This window comes from Amblyomma americanum, chromosome 7, assembly GCF_052857255.1.
Source record: "Amblyomma americanum isolate KBUSLIRL-KWMA chromosome 7, ASM5285725v1, whole genome shotgun sequence".
NCBI classification, from domain to species: Eukaryota; Metazoa; Arthropoda; class Arachnida; order Ixodida; family Ixodidae; genus Amblyomma; species Amblyomma americanum.
The window spans coordinates 450,011-474,740 of NC_135503.1; the positions used below are offsets into that span (position 1 = coordinate 450,011).

The 24,730-nt window shown below is 45.0% G+C and overlaps 1 protein-coding gene across 1 annotated transcript in view; it reads right to left on the minus strand.

The window, feature by feature from the left end:
* Window positions 1–24,730, minus strand: part of Patronin (calmodulin-regulated spectrin-associated protein patronin) — a 147,950-nt gene that overhangs the window by 106,335 nt on the left and 16,885 nt on the right. The window contains 2 exon segments of the mRNA XM_077630731.1: window positions 1,596–1,681; window positions 9,898–10,212. Of these exon segments, the coding sequence (XP_077486857.1) occupies window positions 1,596–1,681; window positions 9,898–10,212 (401 nt within the window).

The window sequence follows — 24,730 nt, forward strand, 5'->3', positions numbered from 1 at the left end:
GTCGTGCGACTGATCACACCATTCGAGTTTCCGAAAGTGCATCTGCGACCCGGACATTTGAAGCAGACTTTGTGAACAATCCGTTTGGACCCATTTTTAGTGTGTGCAACAGACTGTGGCACCAAAAGGACTTGACACCAGTGAGTAATCCAGTGTATGACACTTTGCGTTTGGCATTACCAGAACAACAAGCTCATCCAGGGAAACGTAGCTCCCGCTACATATATCCTGGCATAGCGGAGCTAAGCCACTACCAATTTTTTTTGGGCAACATCTTTTAGAAGAGGCCGTTCTCATCGGCGTTGTAGACATCGCTGGGAGCGTATTTTCCAAGAATGTCAGGCACATTTTTCGACAGACAGTTGCCAACTAAATCCATGTTCACAGAGCTCGCTTCACCACTCAGCACTTTCCCGACAATGGCGTACCGTTCTTTGAAACGCGACAGCCAGCCGGGACTTGCCTTGAACTCGTCCTCACCCGGCAAGCACGCGAACGAGCGAGCTTTTTGTTGGAGCAGATCTCCGCTCGCGGGGATGTTCTTCGCCCGCAAATCCATAAACCATGCATAGAGGGCCTCTTCCGCCTTGCCGTGAGGAGTCTTCAGCGCTTTTTTTGTGTGAGAGATTCCCCGATGAAGTAGCGCGGAGAATGTCATCTTTCCCTTTCAATATGGTAGAAAGAGTACTACTAGCCGGAATGCCATATGCTGCAGCCACATCACATTTCTTTTGTCCACTCATTGCAGCACGAATTTTGTTCGCTTTCTTGTGTAGGGTAAGCCTTTTTATTTTTTTGTGGGGCTCCATGTCCGACACGCTAGTCAGTAGAGTTAGCGGCGCGCTTGCTCGCACACACCACGTCCACCCCCTCCACACCGGCTGTGTCGTTTTGCGCCGCGCAGAATGGTAAAAGTGGGACGAAGGCGCTCCGCAATATGGCCGTTGGCTTGTGTCAATAAATTTTGGGACGTTCTCTACAAAATAGACCGAAAATTACCACTTTTCCACACTCGTTTTTCGAGGAAAGGTTTGCTAAATCGGGACAAATGACGAAATTGGTTTCGTTATTCCGAGTCAGTCAAAGCATTGGACCCTATGAGCGTCTCAGGGGGAATCGGGATATCTTCGTTAAATCGGCACTTTCGAGTTTTGACTGTAGTCACACACCCATGAAAAACAGAAAGCTGTAACATACTGGGCAAGGAATCAGGCTCCCCTGCCACAGAGCCAATTATGTTTTCCGCAGAGCATGGTGCAGAAAACTGCACAATTGTCGCAACCACCCCAGCCCTGGTGATCATTCTACACCTATTTTAATTCTATCTTTTTATTGTTAGGCACTTGCAGGCACATCCTGCTCCCCTCCAGTAAAAGCAAGCCAGCCAATAGTGGCATCTTCCAATTCCAGCAACAAAACAAAAGCAATCTTGACCCTAAGACAAAGGACGGGAATCCAGCTGAGGGACTGAAACAAAACCTAGAAGTGTTTCAGTGTCACAGCCAGAATTCTGGCACATGCTGAACGACACGCAGACAATACAATGCAAGCATAAACAGAGTGATACCTCTAGTCTTATGCTGAAAATACCTCACCTGACCACTTCAAAGACTTTGATGGGTATAAGCACTTCCTTGATGTACAGTTCCATTATGCCGTTGATCACAGCCATGTGTGCACTCTGTAAAACAAAACACATTGTATTCAGAAAAATGTGCTCCAAACATGCATGCAAAATGAGCTTATCAAGTTCAGCTGCCAAGCTCCTCATAAAGCTCAGCTGTTTGGCACTACACATAAATCCCAATTTATGACGGCACAGATAATCAACGCATGTTACAGTTTTATATGCACAAGAGATGGGATCGCAAAGAGTGTCTTTGTACAGACTGAATGCAACGTGACGGGCACAAAGTATTCAGAATGCACAGCCTTGACTCCAGGCCAGACGTACTAACACGCTCAATATGGCTTGTAATGCATCCGAAGTAAGCCAACTAAAGTTTTCACTTTATAAAAAAATCAACGCACCTCCACAGAGAGCACCCAGCCTGACAATCATTCAGTGTAATTTGTTCTCTGAATCGATAGCTAAATGCATTTAATTCTCAGCACCACTCTGCTTTGCACTGCTTCACGAACTCTGCTCCTGCCACACCTCATGCGTGGAAGCTCATAATGAGTGCAACAGCACTTAAGCAAATTCTCTCAACAAAATACCAAGCCCAAGACTGTGCAGTTGGTCCGTAATAAAAAAAAAGAATCTCATGTTTACCCTCCTAACCTGAATTTCAGACACAGATGGGGTGGTGCGAAATGATGAAGCTAGTCAGAGTGTTTAATAATTCTGGGCAGGGGTGTGTGTTATGGGGGTAGATATAGATGATCGGTAAGCCACTATTTGTCATGATCTCGAGTGCAGTTTAAGCCTCTATCTGAGTGTATTTCGAATTTTCGCTATATCGAACTATTTTCCGATTCTCTTAGAATTCGATATACTCGGGTTCGACTGTATTACACAGAATAAAATTCTCTATAATTTGGCGTCTTAAACCGCTCTTCACTTCCCCAAAAACAAGGATGAGCGTTAAAATCCTTAACTACCAAATTCGGCTCAGGTAGCTGCTCTGAGAGGTCTTCTAATTCATTTATGGTTAGTCTGAGGTGAGGTTCTAGATATATACAACACACTGTTATTGTGTTGTGTGTAAGGAGAGTGGCTGCTACGGTTTCAAATTTAGTCTTCAGCGGAAGCTCACGAGCTGCGATGTCGTTTTTTTACTATAATGTGTGGGGACTGCCCCGCGTCTTCCCCCTTCACTTTGCTTTCCCGCAATTCCCCCTGCGGCAGCCTCTCCTCGAGGAGGGGCGCGCTCCGTGAATATCCCTAGTAGTTCCTGTAACTAACAAGGGAGAGAGTCGGCATGGGAGAGAGCACATCCTCTTCTTCAGCTGGGATTGTCGGCGCCTTCGAACTGTTCGGCACGCTCTCCGCTCTTCGCCAGCGGGGCGAGGAAATGGCAGGGAAAATGTTCCTGCATCTCGTCACGTCTGGCTTTGGAGTGTCCCTTTGCCCTAGTGTAGGCGAACATTCGCTCGTAACCTTGCTGGTGAGTCGGGTGACCTCGATTTCTTAGCGTATTTTGTTGCTAACTTACGTTATAGTTGTTGCAGCAATAAATGCCTGTTTGTGTCAGCTCAAGTGTCGTTCCTTTGCTCCATCAGAGCAAGGCCCGCCGTGGTCGCCGTGCGCTCGGTAGCACGCGCAACCACACGGTGGGGTCCTGATGGTTTTGAGCAGTGTCAGCAGCGATTAATTGGGGAAAACGTATATATCTCCCCAATAAAAACTGCACAAGTGGCAACACCACCTGAGAGCCGGCTTGCCTTCTTTTAGTCATGGCGAAAGACTTTATATTTCTTGAGTATATTTGAGTGTTGGTGACCTAAGTTTATTTCCTGTATACATAAGGCCACAGGTGAGAAAATGGCTAAGATATAATAGTCCGTTACAATTCCAGTGTATTAGGAATGACAATTTTTGGGGTTGCATTTCGGAAACTTAGGTCCCTGTTTGTTTGAAGCCCATTATTGGGATTTTTTTCCTTTTTTTGTTCCAAGAGACTCCGCCGCCACTTTAGCGGAAGTGAGCTAGGCATTACGTTCATAGCCTCACTAGAGGCTCTGGAAGCCCACAGAGAACCTATGGGTGTATGGTTTGTAGGCCTCTCCCAACTGGGAGCTTGGTGGGTGGCGAAAAAGGACTTGCTGGCCCTTTTTCGAGGGTGGCAGGGCAGCTTTCGCTACGTCGGCCCGGCATGGATGGCCCTGCTTCAGGCGCACTCTGTGTGGTCTGGGCATGTGCCGAAGCCCAGTGTGGTACACTCCCTCCGCCTCTTACCACATCAGCAAAGTGTTCTTGCTGTGAACAAGGATGTGCATTGTGTCTGTCTGAATCGCTGACTGACATTTTTGAAAGTTATTTTTTTTCTCTTTATGGTTATTATCTCCTTTTCTTTTTTCCGGGTAAGACACCACCTCGAGCACGTGGGGTGGTCCCCTTCACAGTTCGTGCACAGTGGTGCAGTGTTGCAGCTCTCTTATTAGTGATCATTTAATTCACATTTCGCAGAGGTTTTGCAGCCACGACAACTCAGAGCCATGACAAAATTTTTGGCAGTAGCAGAAGTGTCGAGCATTTGGGAGAAAGAGTCTTAGTTATTTTCATGCATCCTACTTCGATGGATTCTAGGAGCTGGCTAGAGGCAAAAATCAGGACTATGTGTTTTGGGGGTATTTCTGTATCTTTACAGATGTTTATTCGGCAGACCTGAGCGATGTTTTTGTCTTTAAGTTCTTCCAACATTTCTTCTTCGGTGACAGTCAGGAAATTGCATTCAGAAATGACCCTTTTGACTATGACCAGGGATCGATGTGCACTAACAGAGACCACTACGTTTCCAATGTTTGTTACATTTCGGAGTTTCAAATATTGTGCTTGGTCACGGATCTAGAACAGTAGGTTGCCGCTGGCTAGTTTCATCACCTTGCGTCATAATCTGCCGTAGCAGCTACACCTGATTGGTCAAAACGCCAGAAGCGATGTGGTGGTTCGGACGCAGCGAAAAGGGTCGAAAGAATCGGATGGTGACGTCAGACACATAGTGTACGCTCCTCTAGCAGCAGATGCTCAAGGACAGCCAACATGGCGGCGGGCTCTGAAGCAGGCGCCCCCTGAAGCAGAGCCTCTCATTTCGAAGTGAGCTCATCGGTGTTACTGCCATTTTCGGAACATGAACTGGCTATATAAACTGGTGTGGGACTTTCACTTCGTCTTATTTTGCCTATTACAAATTGAATGGACGATAAATTTTGCGTTTTTTATTTTGCTGGATGGTTCAGTAGCTTCTAGGCCTAACAGGCAGCAGTTTGTTGTAGAAATTGTTCTCTTCATTCAAACTGGATGGCGCCACTATCACCGGAGTTCTCATCTGCGGAAGTTGAATGATGTAACCTAAAGCATAATGACCCGTAAAATACTTGCGTTTACTGCGCGCAAACGTGCATTTCCAATTCTAGAACTCTCCATTAGCTGTTGGAGCATCCTGCATCATGATCGCGTATAATGTCTGCAAGCGTAAAACCGCTCATCTGCACGGACGGTCAGCCGCCAGCAATGCGCTGCTACACCGACGCGTTTGACATGCCATAGGTGGTTTTTCGGCGTCGCTTATGGTTCTCGATAGCCTCAGTGGTGTGGCTCTGCATTGAGCTCGCGAGTTAGCTTGCAAGTTAGTTTTCAGGCGTCAATGTGGGCATGCCTGCGCTTCATACCACGTAAAACTTGTGAAAAATTCGTTGGAAAATTCTCCTAACGCATCTATGAAGAAAAACGCAGCAAGATTTTTTTAGCTCATCCCTTTTATTTATTTTTGGCAGAAAAATTAGAAGTACTTGTATTTGGGCGTGTTGGTTCATATCTTTTCAGGAGGACACAGGGGCGCAACAAAAACACACGGACATAGAAGTAGACAGGGACGAAGCGCTCGTCCCTGTCTACTTCTATGTCCGTGTGTTTTTGTTGCGCCCCTGTGTCCTCCTGAAAAGAAAAATTAGAAACCTATACGCACCCTCTCGCGGTTCTTGCAGTACCTGCATAAGAGGAATGAAAAACGTAAATTACCATCTGCACAACCGTCCAATAACAGCGCAAAATCACGTTCAGCGAAGCTGCAGGTGGCATTTCGTCACGGCGCCTGGGTTCAGCATGGCACAGAGCACGCCACTGTGCAGCAAGTGAGTGCATGCCACAAATTTTCCTCTCCGTTCCCTTTTACCCTCAAGATAAATGTAAAACATCGTGTTGTGTGAACAAGCTGGCTGCCTTTTATTTACCATGGGCGGTCGGCAGCTGTAGCGGGCGCTTTCTGTCACTGAAAAGTCACGCGTATTGCGTACAATATTTTCTTTAAGGAGCGAGCCTGGTCTTTAAAAAAAAATTTTATGAATGAAGCACAGCTGAGAAATCTTCAGGGAACATGTATTTTTGTGTGTCGATTCTAAATATGTAATTTAATTTCATGTAGAACAATTCTTTGAGCACTTATGTAATTTTTATGCATGTAAAGTCAAGCCCATATTAACGGCCCCACTTAAGACGAACTTTCACTTATAACAAACGAGACCTGCGCGACCGTCAAAATATATTGTTTCAATGGCACAAAATCCTACGTATAACGAATTCCATTAAGCCCTGCTGATCGGTTACAGCGAACGGACGGCGTAAACCCGGCACCACGATGAGATAACTTGCCTCCGACCCCTCTGTGCGCCCGGCGCGTGGCATGTTTTCCCAAGCCACATCACAGGCGAACTGCCTGCCCCGTTTCGTGCCTCTCTCTCAAGCAAGCTACCCTTTCTCCGCCGATGCGCCTTTCACGATCGCCCTCCTGCCCCTCCTCGCAACTCCACTCCCCTCTCCTCACTCTCTTGCAAATCCGCGCGTGGCCTCCGCGATCAACTGCGCCACCGCCGGTGCCAATCGCGGAGGCCACGCTCCGTGAAGCAGGCCTGCCATGGGAGCCAAGAGGTGGCTGCACTGACGCTCACACGGACACCCCTCATTGGTCTCTCCGCTGGTGCTGTGCGTCTGTATCTTTAGCTCGATTGGCTTGACCGCCGCTTGTGCACGTTGCACATCTACCCCATTGCCCGCTTTTGTCACTCTTGTTGCGGTGCGGACGTTTCTGTAATTCAAGATGGCGCACGGGAATACCGTGCCCATTTCCATTGTATTCAGCGGTAGAGATGACAAGCGGCCAGGGTGGGGGTGACGGCCACCAGACCGGCGGCGATTTGTGGCAGCGTGTCGTCTGACTCCGACATGGGAGTCATGATGGTTGGAGTGATTTTATTTCTGTCGATGACGACGCCGACACCGTGAAACCATGCACGGACGAGGGCATCGTTTCTGAACAGCGGGACGAGAGTGACACGGAAGAACCAGATGAGGAAACTTCAGAGCCAGCACCCATAAGCGCACCTGTAGCAATGGGCTTACAAAGCATCAGACAACTTGTCTACGCCAAGGGCCTCGGCGAAGAGCACGCTTCTGCTTTAAATAAACTGGAAACCTCCCTCATCGGATCTGCGCTGCAAAAACGACTTTTTTGCTGCCATCACGACTTTTTCGCAAAGAAAAAATTTTGTGTTTTGACTAGCAACTCTCTTTAAAGCTATGGTCCACTTACTACGAGCTTCGGGATATAACGAACGGATTCCGAGTGACGCTCATGTTCGTTATAAGCGGGCTCGACTGTATTTTGTGAAGAGCTTTAAAAAAGATTTGCTGTGGGAAACTTGATCAAATGTATGCCATTGGGTTCTATTGACACCAAGGAATGCAAGAAATGTAAAATTGTCTTCCTGTCTATCATAGAACTCAAGTTATATGGTTTTGAAGTTGTCTGAGAGAGAATATTGCCACTATGAAGTAATTTCTCCCTGCAGTCATTCATAACGTCCCGACGCTTCATGGACGTTCAGAGCTCTCGTTATTGTCTGTCTTTTGCATTCTGTTTTTCATTTTCAGCGTTGCTTTCCTGTTTTTTCCTTCATATATGTTACCTTTCCACGCTCCTTTTCCATTTCAGTTTTTTTCTTTTTCATATCCTCTCCTTTCCACAGGCCCTCGCTCTTTCTGCTTGGAAATACCTGCTCTACAACCCACCCCAACTTTTCTTTTCTCTGCCCACTGCTTGCCCAAGGGCTGTAGTCTGCACCGCTCTCAATCATAAAACGCGACTCTCACAATGCCGCCATATTGCCCCACTCCTATTGGTCGGCCTTGGCCGATGATTTTTGCGTCACCGGCAGCTGCCATTTACGTAGTGAACACCGCTGATGTGATGGCGTTGCGCACCTAATTATGCAAACTTAAAATTGAGAGCAAAAAAGGTAGCTCTTAAACCGCTTACAATCTTTGTGAGTGAAAATGGCGGCTGTTTACAGCATCTTATACGCAGGTACTCGCAGAAACTCGCAGGCTTGTGCCTGAGAATCAGCAACCAAGGAGCTAGAGGCAGTGGATGAGGCATAAAACATGCTGAAACATTTGTCAAATGTGTCACGGGCGTGGTTTATGAAATCCTGCTCAAGTGTGGAGGCGCCTACGTGGGACAAACAGGCCGTTGCGTGAATGAACGTGCAGGGGAACATGCGCGATCAATTCGAAATAAAGAAGGAGTGAATTTGCCCGCTCATTGCCTTGCCTGCAGTGGATGCGAGCCTCTGCTTTCGAAGATAAAAATTCTACGAAAAAGAAAAAAACAAAACAGCGTGTGAGCTTTTGGAAGCCTACCACATAAAAGAAAATGGCGATAAATGTATAAGCGACACTTTTGTCAAATTGTACAAGAAGGAGAAGAATTTTCTGCGCACATGTTGTTGATCAGGAGATGACTGGCTTTACCTCCCCCCTCCCCCCCCCCCCCCCCCCCCCCCCCCCTCTCTCGTTCCCCTTGTCCTTTTGCTGTGATTCTGCATATACCGGGTGTCCCAGCTAACTAGAGCCAAGGGTTAAAGTATCAATCATTAGAGGCAGGCTAGTGAAACCAGTTGCATATTGGTGACAGCCATCTTGCGCACCACAGATAATATTTTGTTTTGCAAATAATTAATAATTTAATTAAACTTAATTATCTAAATTAATAAATATTTACTTTAGACCGCAAATTGCATTTGAAGAGTTGACAAGCACCTCCATAAACCCTATTCCACCATTTACAATAAGGAAATCCTCATGTGAGTCTTTTTTTCCCAGCTCCAAAGAAAGCCCGCAAAATACAAAATAAACCACGTGACTAACGCACTTGCGCGCCAAGATCGTGCTGCTCTCAAGCATGGTTTGAGCGAACGAAATCGCTGCAGCCTTGGCTCAACGGCCCCACAGCAGCGGTAGGCCGGTAAGTTGGCGGCGGCAATTCGCACCGTAATATGTGTCACTGGCTGACGCAGACGAGAAACCACCGCCGACATATCGGCCTGCCGCTGCTGCGGGGCCATCGAGTCAAGGCTGCAGGCTATTTCGTTTGCTCAAACCACGCTTGAGAGCAGCACAATCGTGGTGCACAAGTGCATGAGTCACGTGGTTTATTTTGTATTTCGTGGGGTTTCTTTGGAGCTGGGAAAAAAAGACGCACGTGAGGATTTCAGTATCGTAAATGGTGGAATGGGGGTTTCTGGAGGTGCTGGACAACTCTTCAAATGCAATTTACTGTCTAAAGTCAATATTTATTAATTCAGATAATTAAACTTAATTAACTTATTAATTATTTGCAAAACAAAAAATTGTCTGTGGTGTGCAAGATTGCTTTCACCAATATGCAACTGGTTTCACTCGCCTGCCTCTAATAATTGATTTTTTAACCCTTTGCTCAAGTTAGCTGGGGCACCGGGTATAAGGCACCTTCACACAAATAAACTCAGTTGATAGTTTGCGCTCTTTCCGTCTTCTTGGCCTTTCCCTGTTTGTCTCTTCTGAATGCGCAACGTGGTTCTTCAAAGCAATGCACCAACTAGCCCAACAAGAAGTTCTTCTAAAGCACAAGCTCATTGCCACCTTCGAAAGGACTCAGGAGTTCACTATGCCAAAGTAGAGGCTAGGCAGCGCCTCCGAGAGGACCCTGCCGTTTGCACCGCCAAAGCAGAGTGCTGCGTTTAAATTTTGCATTAGGGAGTATATTAATCATCCTCAGAATGTTTTTTTTTACTTTAGAATATGATGCAAACTTCATAAATGTGACACCAATGCATACAGGTGTAGAGAATGAAATATCTGGGTATCACATAATTCTAGTGCATACCAAGGGAAGTGTGCGCTCCGCAAAAATGACCCACCATGCGCAGCGGCGCTGTCTGGGCAAGCACCGTCTCCGTGAGGGGGCAATGGTCAGCTGGTGGCTCCACATCTACTCCCTTGCGCTGCAGCGCCTGCACCACACCCTGGTGGCTGAGGCTGTGATAATTTGGGTCGGCGTAGATGTTGGCCAGGGCCAAGCAGTACAGCTCTCCGCTGGCCAGTGCCTGCACCAGCTGCGGCCGCAGCCGGTCCTGCTCCGCCTGGTCCCGGTAGAACACCTCACGCAGCTCGGGGGGCACCCGATTCTGGTGTGCCTTGGATACCAGCCACAACACCGAGGCACGTTGCTTGGCCTGCATTAGCCCAAACTCACAGTAACCATTCTGCACATCTTCTACAGTGGCAAGTAGCCCGCCCTGTCAGCCAGTGCAAGCGCCATCTGCAAGCATACACCTGCCCCTTGCATGTGCAGTTGGCACACAGGGGAACGGGAGCGCATCTCTAAGCAGGCACAACGGTGCTCACGTACATCTCTGCTGTATAGCAATTTTTTGCATAATGACCGACTGTAGCATTAGCTCACAGTGCAACAACACAGGCACTGGAAACGTGACCCCACTCCAGCCCATGGTTTGCAATACACTAGCACTGAAATGAGTTCAGGCTGGCAAGTGGCCATGGCCTCATGGCCAACGGCACGGTATGCAGGACTGAAAGGTTTCAAGCTGTACACAGGCTATGAAAGATGCTGCAGTGGACTGTTCTGGATAAATTTTGACCACTTGCACTGACATCGCACAGCACGAGCGTTTTTGCATTTTGCCTCCACTGAAATGAGGCTGCCATGGCCGGGATTCAGCCCAAGACCAATGCTTGTAGAGAACATTTGAAAACTTTGCTAATGTAAGCCAGCCTCTTAAAAATGATGCGCCTCTGTTTTTTCTTCCTCATGCTGCTCCTTCCTTATTCAACATGCGATACAGTATGCTCTTCTGTCTTTTGTTCTGAGCATGGACCGTTTACACTGCACGCAATACATACAAACACTTGGAACCTTGGCGCATCACAATTTTCTTGTAGACAAAAGAGCATCACCCAACTGCTTCTGTGCTTGACATCGAGAATTTGTCACTGTCCATTCAAACGCATCATGCTTTTTATGCAATGCAGTGGGTGCCCGTTGATTCAAACTCACTTAATTCAAACATCCGGCTTACTTTAACAGGAGGCAGTGCTACCAACCCCCAGGACATGAAAAAAGGCCGCTGTTAATTCAAACTTTGCACAATCCGAACAAAATTTTCGCAGACCCCTTCAAGTTCAAATTATCAAGGTATAAAGGGCTATGTCGGATGCAAATTAAAAACAAAGCGTCAAGATGCCCCTCAAAGGAGGTCCTCCAGCCAATGGCACCGATCAATTTTCACGATACTGCGGTTAATCCAATCAAGCAGTTGTCAATCCTCTTTCACCTGCCACAACCCTTGCGATGTCACACAAGCAGGTCCAAGGGGATACCCTACCAGGTCACGCGAATTGCCTGAAAGGAGGGGCATCTGCTGCTTCGTGCTTGCGTTGTATCAGACTATTCGCTACTTTCACAGACTGAACGACATTATGCGGCAACTGTCGTAACCCTTGATCAGGGGATGCCCGCGGCTAATTGACATCAGTGGTGTCGTGCGTTGGTGTTGTTTAAAGACTCTTAGTCAGGATTGCTTTTTACGATGTTTTTTCTCGGCTCATACAAGTGCTGCGTGTCATAGTGGCATTCTTTTGGCATATTATTCGATCAATATGAGCAAGAAGTAACAAAATGTGCTGTATGCCACAGTGCACACACATACCATGCAGTCATTTCCTTGCAACAATCAACAATCAAGTGAAAAAGGAGTGGGCAGTGAATTGGGAAGCCTGCCACAAAAACGATGATGGTGTGCAGCACACACTTTGCAACCGAAGATTTCTTTTGGGGTACAAATGGTAAGTGAATACTTTGTACTTCCGTTGTACTTGCGTCTCTTGACGAGGGACACATTATTCTTTCTAGAGTGATAGATTGGCTGGGGAACCTTGTGTGATGTTTGGTAGCACTCACTTTAATGTTCGCGCTGTTATGAAATGCCAGACCACCTCACAGTCGCAGTTAGTATTCATGCATTGAAGTCGTTTTGGTTCACATGCAAGAAAAAGCACACTGCCTACAAGCAGGCCTTAGTAGAGGCCCCAATAAATTTTGATCACTTCGCATTTTTAACATCCATTAATATATCTCTATGCTAGCGTTTTCTGCATTTCGCCTCTATCAGAATGCAGCCACCGTGATCAGCATCAAATCCATCAACTTTTGTTCGGCACGCAAACATCAAAGCTACAGAGCTGGGACAAAAGGCTTTTATAGCACCACTTGATTGTACAGTTATTATGAAGATCAAAGAGTTTCCGGAGACCATCTATCATGATGGTTGCAGAGGCAAAAATGTGGGGAAGGACAAACACATTATGCTTCACTATAAATGGGTGCAGTGATCAGTGCTGTAGGCATTACCGAAAAAAAGTAACTAAATACAATACTCATTACGCTATGAAAAAAGCAACGCATTACTGCCCAACGTTAGCTACAAAAATGGTAACGTGCTACCATGACTAAAAAAAGTACCGCACGTTACTCTGCCATTACTCCATGGCCATAAATTTTAATCAGTGCGTCTTCGCTGCAAGAACTTACAATAGCAATTTCACAAAGCTCATATTTGACATAAAACTTCTAGCCCAAACAACGATTTTAGCCGAAATACTGTTTTGACGAGAATACTTAGCGCAAATGTGCAGGAGCTTAGCAATGTTGTAGTGGCCTACAGTTGCCTGTGGAGTTAACGTGATGGCTTCTAACTCAGTGTCACATGGTGACGCCATTTTCTGAATGTGACATTAAACACAAAATGATACTTCATCATCAATTTAACTTCACAACGAAAACATCACTGAACTCTCAACAAATTTATCCCCTTCGGGCACTGCGTCCACATATGTGGACGCGGCCTAAGCCTCCTTATATTTTCGCACGCAAGACGAAATTTCCTCTGTTGAATAACGAGCTCTTACCATTTTGACCCTCCCTGTCAAGTTCCTGCAGCTACAGCGAAAGTGTTTGTAAAAAAAAAAAAGAAAGAAAATATGTGCATCACGTCGTTTTTTGGAGGGACGTGTAAATACCTTTACTTTTTTGCATTTTATCTTTACAAATGATCACGAATGATGCAATTTAGGGTTCAGAATGTGTCAATAGGTTAATGTAGAAACGGCACACCATGTTTCATGCTCATAGACGAAGAAAAAGTGCTGCAATGGACATTCAAAGTGGCACGTCCCCAAATGTGGACATGGTGCCTTAATGCTGAAAATATCAAAGTGGCGTTTTCTCCCCACAACGCGCCGTTTTTTTTTGTGCACGTATGGTACGAAATAGGGTTACTGCTTACGGGCGTCGAAAAATATGCTTGTACAAAGAGAACGTTGAAAAACTCCAGCGCTGAAGCATTTTTCATGAAAATAACCGATGGAGAAGCATCTCCAGAGAAGTGCGGCCAACCGAGCAATGAAGACCCGCAAATGGTAGCAAAGAACCGCCAGTTAGCTGAGCCGCTTCCTACAAACACAGCGTGCTATGACCAGTGCTTAAAGTCAGGGAAGTCAAAGAGGGTCTCAGGGCCCCTGCCACTATTCAAAAAGGGGTCCGAGACCACCTGTGCTTCACTGTAGAACGCATGAATCCGAAGGAATATGGCAACCATTTTCGTGACGGTCAGAACATTTTTTTCTCTGTCATTTTGAAAACTTCGCTGCGGTTTTTAGCAAGAATCATTACATTTTATATGAAACCCGAAACGGAGAACAATACAAAGTGGCATCACTACACAAGAGGGTATGAAAAGGGGGAACCCGTGCCCTCACACCATGGTCAGTCCAGAGCTGGCCGCTCAGCTCCAAGGCTACAAAACAACAATCAGCACATTTGTAGAGCGAGGGAACAGTTTGTTTCAGGTCTCTGACATAAGTTGCCTTTAAAATGACCTTTAAAAATGATTTTTCATTTTTGCAAAAACCATGTACAAAACGGGCCACAAGATGCTATCTCTCTCTCTTCCTTTCAACCTGTGCTCAGATCACTCGAGACCCCTTCAATGTAGCCAGACTTGAAGCATTACTTATAAATGGAAGCAACCATTGGCCCCAACTTATGAACACGTTAATTATACAACGGTGCCGGAGTGAAAGCTGCACATCTAAAGGCACGTTCGGTGCTCGAAATACCGAATTTTCCCCTGCCTGTCCTCACAGAACGACTGCTTTTATCTGTTTTATAAGTCACAAACTACAGAATAATTCCCTGAAGCGTATATTCTCACAGCTAAACATTTATTCATGTCTAACAATCAGTTAGAAAAGGCAAGCAAATGTAGAAGTGTTTACGTTCATGTACTAGGTTTAAGGCACCATGTCCACAAATGTGGACGGGAATAAAATATGCTTAAATATGAATATTTTTGCATAATTTTTTGCACATCACTTCTGCTTAGTCTACTAATCATCATTTATGCAAGAAAAGAATTTTCCTTTCATCAGATTAAATTGGCACCGGAAGGGGTATAGTAATTGTGAAAGATGTGATCTTCGAAAATGCTTGGCATGCTTCCACTCTTTAGAGAGATGTGTGTGCGAGTGGCTTGGGAAGGGGAGGTAAGTGAAGGTAAGTGTGCGAATGCGGTTTCGTGCACGTGTTTCGTGCTTAATGGGTATTCTGTCTCTTTCTTTCAGTTGGGTGCGTCGTCAAGGGCCGGTGTTCTCTGGCATGCATGTGAGCCGCAACAAGGGTCATCAAGAGCACCTGTACATTTTCTTTATCTGCAACAACACTTTATGTGCTCTGCACTTTTTTTTTATAAAAAAGGAGGCAGAGGGGGACAACTGGAATAAAATGTAACTAGTAACGTGACACCTCACGTTAGCAAAAAATGTTAAAGTACGTTACCCGTTACAGTTCCAAAATGGTGACGAGTACGTTGTTAAGTCACAGAAAAAACTGATGCGTTACCGGTAACGCCATTACTTACAATGCTTCACCGCCAACATTGGCAGTGATGTTCAACAATGTCTTAGAGAAAATATAAATAGTTTTACTGCTTACCTGCTTTGCAGGAATTAATTAGCTAGGCAGGTGTGAGCATCATTTCCCAGTATGATTTCGATTAAATCTTTGCAATGTCATGCTGGCTTCAAAGAGTGTGCATTGCAATAGGCCTTGAATATTCAAGAATCAATTTCCTAATTCTTTGCCCCTTGTTCCGCAGGGTCATTCAGCATGCACCAGACTGGGTACACGTGAATATCTGAAAACCTATTCCGCCTAGACAGGTTCCGTAAATGAGATTAGTGTTCAATCAATACAGTTCTCAAGACCGTGATTACATCATGCCGCATGAAAATGATTAAGAATGTAATTGTCAAGTCTTAGGTACTTAGATACATAGCCGTGACCATTATCCAGCACTTATCCAGCATTATCCAGCTGAGCCCAAAAAGCATTCAGTGATGGCAGCAATCTTGTGACCATTACCATAATGTTTTTTGTAAAGTTGTGAAGATTAAAAGGAGTCACGGTATTATATACTTTACTTATCAGGACTGTCTAAAATACAATCGCAACATTTTAATAAAGTCCTTGACACTACAAAAATCTGTCTGACACGCTCACTGCAATTAAGCGCAGATTTATATGTTAGAAGTTGAAAAAATTTTTTACTTTCTTTTCTTACTTTCCCATTATTAGCTTTTACTATTTTTGTCCTTGATTGCTGTGAATATTAATCAGTTGTGTATATCTTGATTACGTGAAGGATGTGTACATCCCAATGAAGGCATGAGAAATATGTTAAGAATGTGATCTCATATTGCCAAGCACCAGAAGTTTGGAGATCAGCCCAGAGACAAGTGAAAACGACGGCAGTGTCGTCACAGTGTCTACCTGTGCAGAGCATTGAAAACAAAGTCCCAACAAGAAACCACGCATAGGCAAGAAGATCAGCAAGGCGGCCGAACGAAACCTTCACGTCGATGAGACGATGACTCTCTTGTTTGCACCTTCTCCGTAATACGAATAAGCGAAACGAGCGACTACACTTCATTTTGTTCACCCTTCGGCTCACCTTCAATACGAATAGGCCTAGCGAGTCCGCCGGGTTCGTACATTCAATACTAATAGGCCTAGCGAGTCCGCCGGGTTCGTACGTGCAATGTCGGCGATTGTGGATGGCGAGTTCACAAGTTTTGGCAAATACAAATGGCCATCGAGCGTAGTTTCAACAACAGCGACCTGAAATCGAGGATTGTTTACATCTTAGGACGTAAATACATCAAGCGGGAAGCGCCGCTGCAAGGCGGTGTGACCCAGTCTGTCGGTCAATGATGCAGGTGCCCGCGGCGGCAGCTACAGTCGTCGGCGTTGCTTGAGGGAAACAAATTAAGCCATTTTGTTTATCTCAAATGGGTGCCGAACATACCTCTAGATAAACCAATTTAAATTCAAGTACTGGACAGATCGGAAAAGCAAAAAGTAGTTACGAGTCAGAAATGACGGTCCTACGCGTTGTCAACAACCTGGCTATGAAGCATTCTCCTGGCTGGTGCTCGCATTCTTCGGCGATTCTTGCAAATTAAGTTATCGCACTGCACAAACAAGTAAACCCGCAACCGGCGCAAAAGAGATGAGCTTGCTAAACCTAAGTGGAACGCAGCTTGCAATTCATGCTGAACTAACGCACAATTGCTGCCTGTATACAGACGCATATACGTAAACAAAAGTAGCGCCGAGATGCAGTCGTCATCATGGGCGCATTCCTGGAAGAGTTACTTACCCTTGCGGTAAATGCTCAGTCCTGTACGATTGTCTGGAAGCATTCATTTAGCGAATACATGGACTGTTTGCTAAATTAGCAGCAGCAGATATCATAATCAGCAGGACCCTGATCAGACTCGCAGCGCAGCGCAAAGACAGAAACGGCTATTGGTCGGTAGGAAAAGTGAGGCATCGTGTAGCTGTAATGTGGCCATGGTCAGCTAGGGGCCACCGACAAAGACGTCCACCGAGCATCGGCGTCGGCGTGCCAACCGAAATACAACGCTCAAACCATGTTGGCATACGCGGTATGGCGAGTGAGATCGGCCGAAGCGAGCCGCTTGGTTTCAGGGCTCAGTGTCGTTCCTCGCTCACTCGGCTTTTCTCAGCATACCACAGTACCGACCAAGTTTGTCAAGAACTTTTCGGCCCATGTGACCAGGGTTGCTGCTCTTCCCTGATCATGACGTCGGAGCACTCCCCTGCGCTCAGAAACCGAAACCGAAATCGCTCCGTATAAATAATGCAATACTAAATTATTTACCACACATATATGAATTGCACAGTGTGTATCATGCGTCCTGGGGCAATACGCAACGTTTGAAACAAAGAACAAGCCAATCAAAAGTTCGGTGTCTCCACCTCTTTAAGCACTGGAATTTAGCGATTGGTTAAAAAACTTCATTCTTGTGAATTGTTGATTCAAACTGATTCCAAAATCTCTGCTATGATCGCAAGTCTCCGCTAAACTTGGCGATTTCCAGCTTCGGAAGTTTGGTAGTTGCCGACAGTAGCTGGCTCGTGGTGATGCTGGTGTTCACTGAAGACTGCGAATTAGGCTCGGAAAAGCCCCCGTTACTGATGGGGTTGTTGATCTGTCTTCGCTCGAGGTTTCGTTACGTGGGGCTCTTTTGATGCGAGTTTTCCTGACGCTGATTTTCTCACTGAAGACAGATACAGCTGCTAATTCGGGGTCGAGTTCGTGCAGGTCTACCCTCTTCTCGGTACTGTCATTAACTGCTTCTGGTTGCTCAACAAGGAGGTCAAATGTTATTTCTGAACGTTAGTTACTATGACCATTGACACCTCGGCAAGTAACGATTGAGCCACACTAATTAAAGTCAAAACTGCGCGCAAGACTCGTTCGGGGGGGCGGGGCCACGTGCGCAGGAGCGTTACAAAAACGACGCTCTCTCGTTAGCTTTCACTTTCACACTGACTTTATTTAGACTACTCGAAGTTCAACACAAAACACATACAGAATACAAAAAGAACAGTGTAAAGGGAAGCAAGGCGGGCATACCGAGCAGTTCTTGGTAGTCGGGAAAGAGAGAAAGAAAGAGCCACTTGCGACCTTGGTCAGACCCAGCTCACAGGCGGGTTTCGCGGCACCAGCTCGTCGCCTTGCTCAATTCTGTCCCTACGGGGCCATCTCCTATTTTCAGCAGATGGCACAAGTCGATACTGTGTGTGATACTTCTTGTTATTCTGAGCATTCACTCCCTTTGCCACTGCGTACTATCTTGTACAACTGTCTGAGGCACAAATTCTAACTACTTGTGCTGAACTCACAGCAACCATAAAATTTTACCAGATGAGGACTCAAATACTCCTCAAAAGCTCTGTTAAATTTGAACTTGTCCCAGTCCCCAAATGCCACTTCATGGAATTGCAGTTCCTTGAACAGCTGTGCGTGTAGGCTAGCAAGTATGTGCTGCAGTATCAAATTAGCTTCAAAGACCATGTTTTCACAGCACAGGTTCACAACACTTTCATTTTGAAGGCACCTGCCTTCCACGACTTGCTAGGGCGCTTCATTTAGCAGCAGCAGTAATAAGCTGCTGCCAAATTGCGCAGAGTTTCTGAGGGTCCAACTGAATCCTTGATTTAGGCTGCACATGACAAGTCCTCGATTTTTCTGGCCTTATAGACATTCTTTGCTTTCAGTATGCCCCATGCTTGCTTCACAGTGGTGCAAGTGAGGTGGTCCAGGTTCTGGATGCCAGTTCTGCCGCGGTGAACAGATTGTATTCTAAGTAAACAAAATCCGTGAATCGTGTGAGAAAAGAGTAACACAGTCATTCATAGATAAGAAGCAGTGTCAAACTGTGTTTAACCTCTTACCATATACGTATCATATACGATATGGTATATTTTTCTTTTCCTAAGCAATCATGAACAACAAGAAAGCAAGTCTTACTTATTATAATGACAGTGTGTACTGTCTGAAAGCTATGTCCACAGTTACTCAACCTGCGGGAGGATTTCCCAAGTGGTTACCTTTTTAAATGTATGTGGAGGGAGTGTTGTGCGTGTCTTTCAAAAATTCAGTAGGTAAAGAAAAGCTTTTCTTCACAATAGCTAGTGGTAGCATGATAAAAAAAATACGAAGCCATAAAACAACTTTTTTCCGTTCTGTCACAGGGTCTGTGCCGCAATCCTACAGAAACCACTGTGAGAAAGCAATTTACGTGTATATCACATATGAAACAGCAGGAAGTTATGGGTAATTTTGTGACTTTATGGTGTTTCATAATTTAGCTGGTAGAAAATAAGTTCCCTTCTGTCGATTTTTTTCCCACAATTTTTGTATTCAGAAGATTACATGCCCTCCCTAATTAGTACTTGGCCTAATTAAAATGCTGATAGAACTGCAGCACATTTCACGGCCGGGCCGAGAGTGAAGTAGTACGCACACTAAGCAGGCGGGGATAAGCGCAACGCTAGTATACTCGGTGATGACTACGATGACGGTGATCTCCTGTTATTAGGAGGAATACAAAATCCAGGGATTTAAGAGATGACGATAGATTGATTATGTTGGATGAAGGAAGAGCAAAAACAATAACAAAGCTGTTCCCGAAGTTGTGGGTTCCCAAAGTAACGCAATTTGACTTGTCTGAAAACAGCGAGGGAACGTACATGGTCAGAGCATGAAAATTACAAAAAGGGGGACAATTAAATATGTGCGAGAAAAGCAGGGCACAGCAAAGGAAAAAGCCACCTATGTCAGCCTATTCTGAAATCATGCCACACATGAATGCCAGACGACAGAAAGCAATTCAGAGTTTTTAAGTGTGAAATAGGAGCACTCATAAAGGCAGCCGATTACAAAGCCACATTGGCGACATTGCCAGCTTTTGAAAGCCGCTTAGAGCCCCTTTTCCCAGTCCCCAGTTTCCTCAAAAGAAATGCGCTGTACGGCATCCTTCAGTACTAGTGATTGTTACCTTTTTCACACAGACGGGCAATGGCACTCAGCTACAAGATGCTTCACAATCTTCCAAGGTGTTGCTCTGAGAGCACAATGCAACGATACTGTAGGTGTACAGGCACCACAAATGACACAGTCACGCCGTTTAGGAGGCTGCTCTAGCTGAAACTGTAAAAAACTATTCTTTAAAAAAAATTACTATCTTGTCATTCACTATTGTAATGCTAGTTCAGTTGTCGCCATTTGAATGCAGCTCTGTATCTTTAGCAAACCTACCCCTAACTGCATGGTGTATCATATATGATACAGGCCAATATGTTGTTAAAATGCCGCAACCATGCACTTTTTGAAACCTGATGCTAAAATGGGTCTTTTCATCCCAAATGGAGCTCACTGCAATTTCTCCGACCAAAAATTAAAATTTATCCTGTATGGGGTTAATTGTACGTTTTAACTAAACTGCAAGGCAGGTAGAAATAAGCAAAAGACACCATTAGATGAAAGCAGCTTGTGTAACTCTTAAATTAGGAATCATAGAAAGCTACATTGCAATGATGTGTTTACAGAACGCAGAGCTTCCAGCTTTGCACAAGCAGCGGCCCTGCAAGAGAGGAAAAGATAGCTGATGGTTTAGCATGGCTAGGCACGGAATATCATGCAGTAGCACTAGGGCACTTAAAGTCCTTACGTGCTAAAGGCAGATGACCTAAGGGCCTTTACCATAAATGCTTTTGGCTTAAAGGCCTTTACCAGGAAGGCATTTACGTTGAAGGCTTTCACCCAGGTGCACCCTTCACCGAGGTGAAGATACTGGGGGCCTACACGCTCCTTCCTCTGGTAACAATATCAGGCAACTGGGTACGGAGGTGAAGCTAAAATGTTTTTACAAGAAACCGCACCCCGTAAACTTTTGCTGCCGATAGCAAGTCTGCCCGAAATCAGAAAATGTGCCTAGTAGCACTAACACACTAAAAAAAATTGTAGGCGCAGTTCAAAACTAGCACTCTCGATCTAATGTAAATAAATGTGATGCACTGCTCTTTCTCCTGCTTCATTTTGAATAACATGTATCACGCTATTTTAAATTTGGATCAGAGTTTTGCAAATTGCACACTACACGCCACCGTCATGCCATGCTTCCTTGGAGACCTTTCGCACCTGCACCTCCACAGAACAAAAAAAAACTCGTTAACACGTTACACGGTTGCCCTTGTACCCCCTAAATTGCTTGGGGCATGGCAGAAGTGTGTGGCCTTGTTTCTTCAAGAAAAGCTAAATCTGCTAAGCATTGACGACCCCTTTGTGGTTAAGAACTCAGAAGAAGTAATAGACTTTGTTTCATCCCATCCCGACAAGAGCCTTCAGGCCTTTTCAATCGATGTTAAAGACTTATACTACTCACTGCCACATGCTTCTTTACTAGAATATGTTCAAGACAGCATCGACCACTTCGGTGTTGTCCCCTTCCAAAATGATGCCGGGGTTTCATGTAGTGGCTTTCTTGAACTTTTGCAGTTTTACCTGAAAAATACTTTTATTTCCTGGAACAACCAACCCTTCCTACAAAAGGAAGGTGTATGTATAGGCTCCTGTATAGCACCGGTGCTCAGCGATCTGTTTTTAAGCTACCATGACAGAGCCCTCCAGCGGTACCTGGAGGGGTCAAAGGTTTTTAAGGTGTTTAGATTTGTGGATGATTTTTTAGTTTTTATTGACTGTGACCAGAAAGCCCTTCAACACGAAGCTAGCCAGACTTTAGTAGCCTTCCAGAATAATCTCAGCCCACTAAAACTAACCCATGAACTACCATCTGGCGGGGAAATCCGCTTCCTCGATATAAACTTCTCACTCACCGACAACCACGTTTGCTGGAGCTACGAACCTCGCGGCAATAAACCCCTCTTAGCTTTCCGCTCCGCCCACTCTAAGCTTGTTAAGCGAGGAGTGATTGCACTTTGTTTCAGGAATGCATTGACGAAATCTTGTCACCACTGCATGCCCCGTAGTTTTCATAAACAAGTGAACCGGTTATCCGCCGCTGGTTACCCGGTTCCACTTCAGATCTCGGTAGCAGAACGCGTCCTTAGGAACCTGAACGGTCGCGACGAAATCGCAAATAAGTCTAGTGAGAGAAAAAAGGTTGCTGTGCTCCCTTACGTGCACACTGTTTCACACAACCTAAAAAAGGTAGCGCAGAAAGCAGATGTTAGAGTTGTTTTCACGGCCCCTAACAAGCTAAACAAGCTTTGCAAGCTGACGAAACCCTACTCTTCTGGCAAACAATTATGTGGTATCAAACACCAAACAGCGTACGTGGACTGTGTAGACTGTGTTGTGTACTGCATCCCTCTATCTTGTGGCAAAAAGTATGTCGGGCAAACGGGCTGTTGTCTCAATGACCGGCTACGCCAGCACAACAACAATGTTAAAAATTCCTACGGAAGCAACCTAGCCATTCACTGCAGTAAGTGCCGCAATTGTGCTCCATTGTTAAATCAGTGCCACATCATCGGACGTAGTCGTGATCAACTAACCCGAGAGATTATAGAAGCACAGAACATAGCATCACTGGGTAGCACTTGTGTAAGCTCACCGTCCATTTCATTGTCAAAAAAAGAACTTGCCTTCCTCAGGGTATCAACGTAATCGTGCACTTATCTCCTTGGTTCTTTTAGTCTCGGTAGCTATACTGTGTATTCTCGCACGTGTAGTTTACTGCCGTGTCATAAAAGCGTTCGAGAACTGTTTAAAGCACTTGCGGTTTTACGAAATAAACAGTTGGAAGTAGCGCTCGTCCCTGTCTGTTCCCTCTGCGTCCTCGGTGTTTTAGCGCTTCTGAAAATGTCAAATCTGCACCAACTAGCCCGATCCGCTACCCTTATGTTATTGAAGGTACCGGTACATTTCCAATGCATAAATGCTTACTTTGAAAAAAAAAACAAAAGCCACAGAAGGCAAAGCTCGCCGAGAGTTGTTTGGCAGCATCAAACAAAGCATGGCAGGGTGTGGTTGATGGCAGCAGTACTTTGGCAACTTACACTCCGTGACATCATACCAAACTTGCCCGTACTCCTCCAGTGCTTTGAGGAGCAGCCTAAAATTACATCGTCGATTACATGACTATTTTGAATGCTAGAGCAAAAACACTTGGCATGTTTTGCCTACAGCTTTCACGGAATTGTCAAAAAAGTGGTGCAGTTGCCCTTTAAGGTGTTTTTCACCCCAACAGTAGACCTTCCTGCTGAGGAGCTGAAAAATGAGCAAGTGGTTTCCTGCTTGGAGAGTCCAATAGCCACTATGCTAGCAACTGCTCCGGGCTGTGTAAGGTGATATGGCAACAAGACCAACTTTATATTGAGCTTTCTTTATATAAACAAGGAGGTGGACATATTGCAATCCATTTACTAAAAAACCAAGATGTAAATGATAAAAATTAGTGGTCTTTCCAAAATGAAGTGAGCAATGCCACAAATGATTGAAGGACTATATACATCAAATTTCTGCACAGAGTGTTTTCAATTCAAATGATGTGTTAGACTTTAATATTCATGCATGATCGCATGATCATGCATGATATATGGGGCTGCGGACTCGTCAAGCCGCCAAGTGGCAGCTTTTTTTCTGTAGCCCCTCCATCTGTAGCACCTGATGGAAAATAAAAATTTGATTTGATATTCGCCTATGACCACTAAATTTATAACTGAATTTCTTCTTGACGTTGTTTCGGTTTCACCAACGGCTGTGACATGTAATTGGTATTTAGGTCACGTGAGGCATGACAAAAACGGCAATATAACTGATATGTCACTGTTGTCATTCGAGCTCCCTAAGCATTCTGGTTTAAAGTGTTGTAGTGAATTAAAACTATGTATCAGCATTTATATTGCATTTTCTCATGCTTCACATGACCTAAAGGCCAACTAAATGTCACAGCCATCGTTCGGTTGATGAAACCGGAACAGCATGATAAAAGAAATTCAATTCTAAATTATTTCACAGTCGCAGTCAAATATGACGTGATGACCCACGTATTCTAATGTCTAATGCATGATTTGAAATAATAATACATGCAACTAAAATTAGGTGTCTATAGTCCTTTTGACATCAATGAGCACATTTAGCCAAATGCTGAAATGCTAACACCAGAATGTATTATACTTGGGAGCAACTTTCTGTGGCTGCACAGTAGATGTTATGTGTATTTCAGCCATAAAAATCTGCACCAGTGAGGCCAGTTTGTGGATGTGTGGAAACAGCACACTTTTCTAAGTCACCACCTCAAGCTAGTAGTTTCTACTGCCCAAATACAGAAATTTCCAGCAAGTGTAGTTAATTTATACAGCGGGCTTGACAGAAAAACGTTAACAGAAATATTTTAAACATTCTTACTGTAGCATTTATTCCACTACCATGGCATACATCCATACAAACAGTAAATTAAAAATTGGAGGACGCTTAAGCTTCATCTTTATGTGGCACCTTGCTGTGGAGTACATGGAACACCATCACCCCTTTGGTGCGATGATGCCTGGCCCATTGGACAATTTAAGGAAAGGACGCCTGTCTCACATATCTCAGTGGACACCCCAACCAGGCCTTAAGGGAAGGGAAATGAAATGAAATGAACAATTGCTTTTAAGGAAAGTAAATGACGCCTGTCTCACAATTCTCGCTGGACACCCTGATCCACAGTAAGGGAAGGAAAAATAGATCGACCAATCAATCAATCAATCCAACCATCAATCCTTAACGCTGTCGCGTT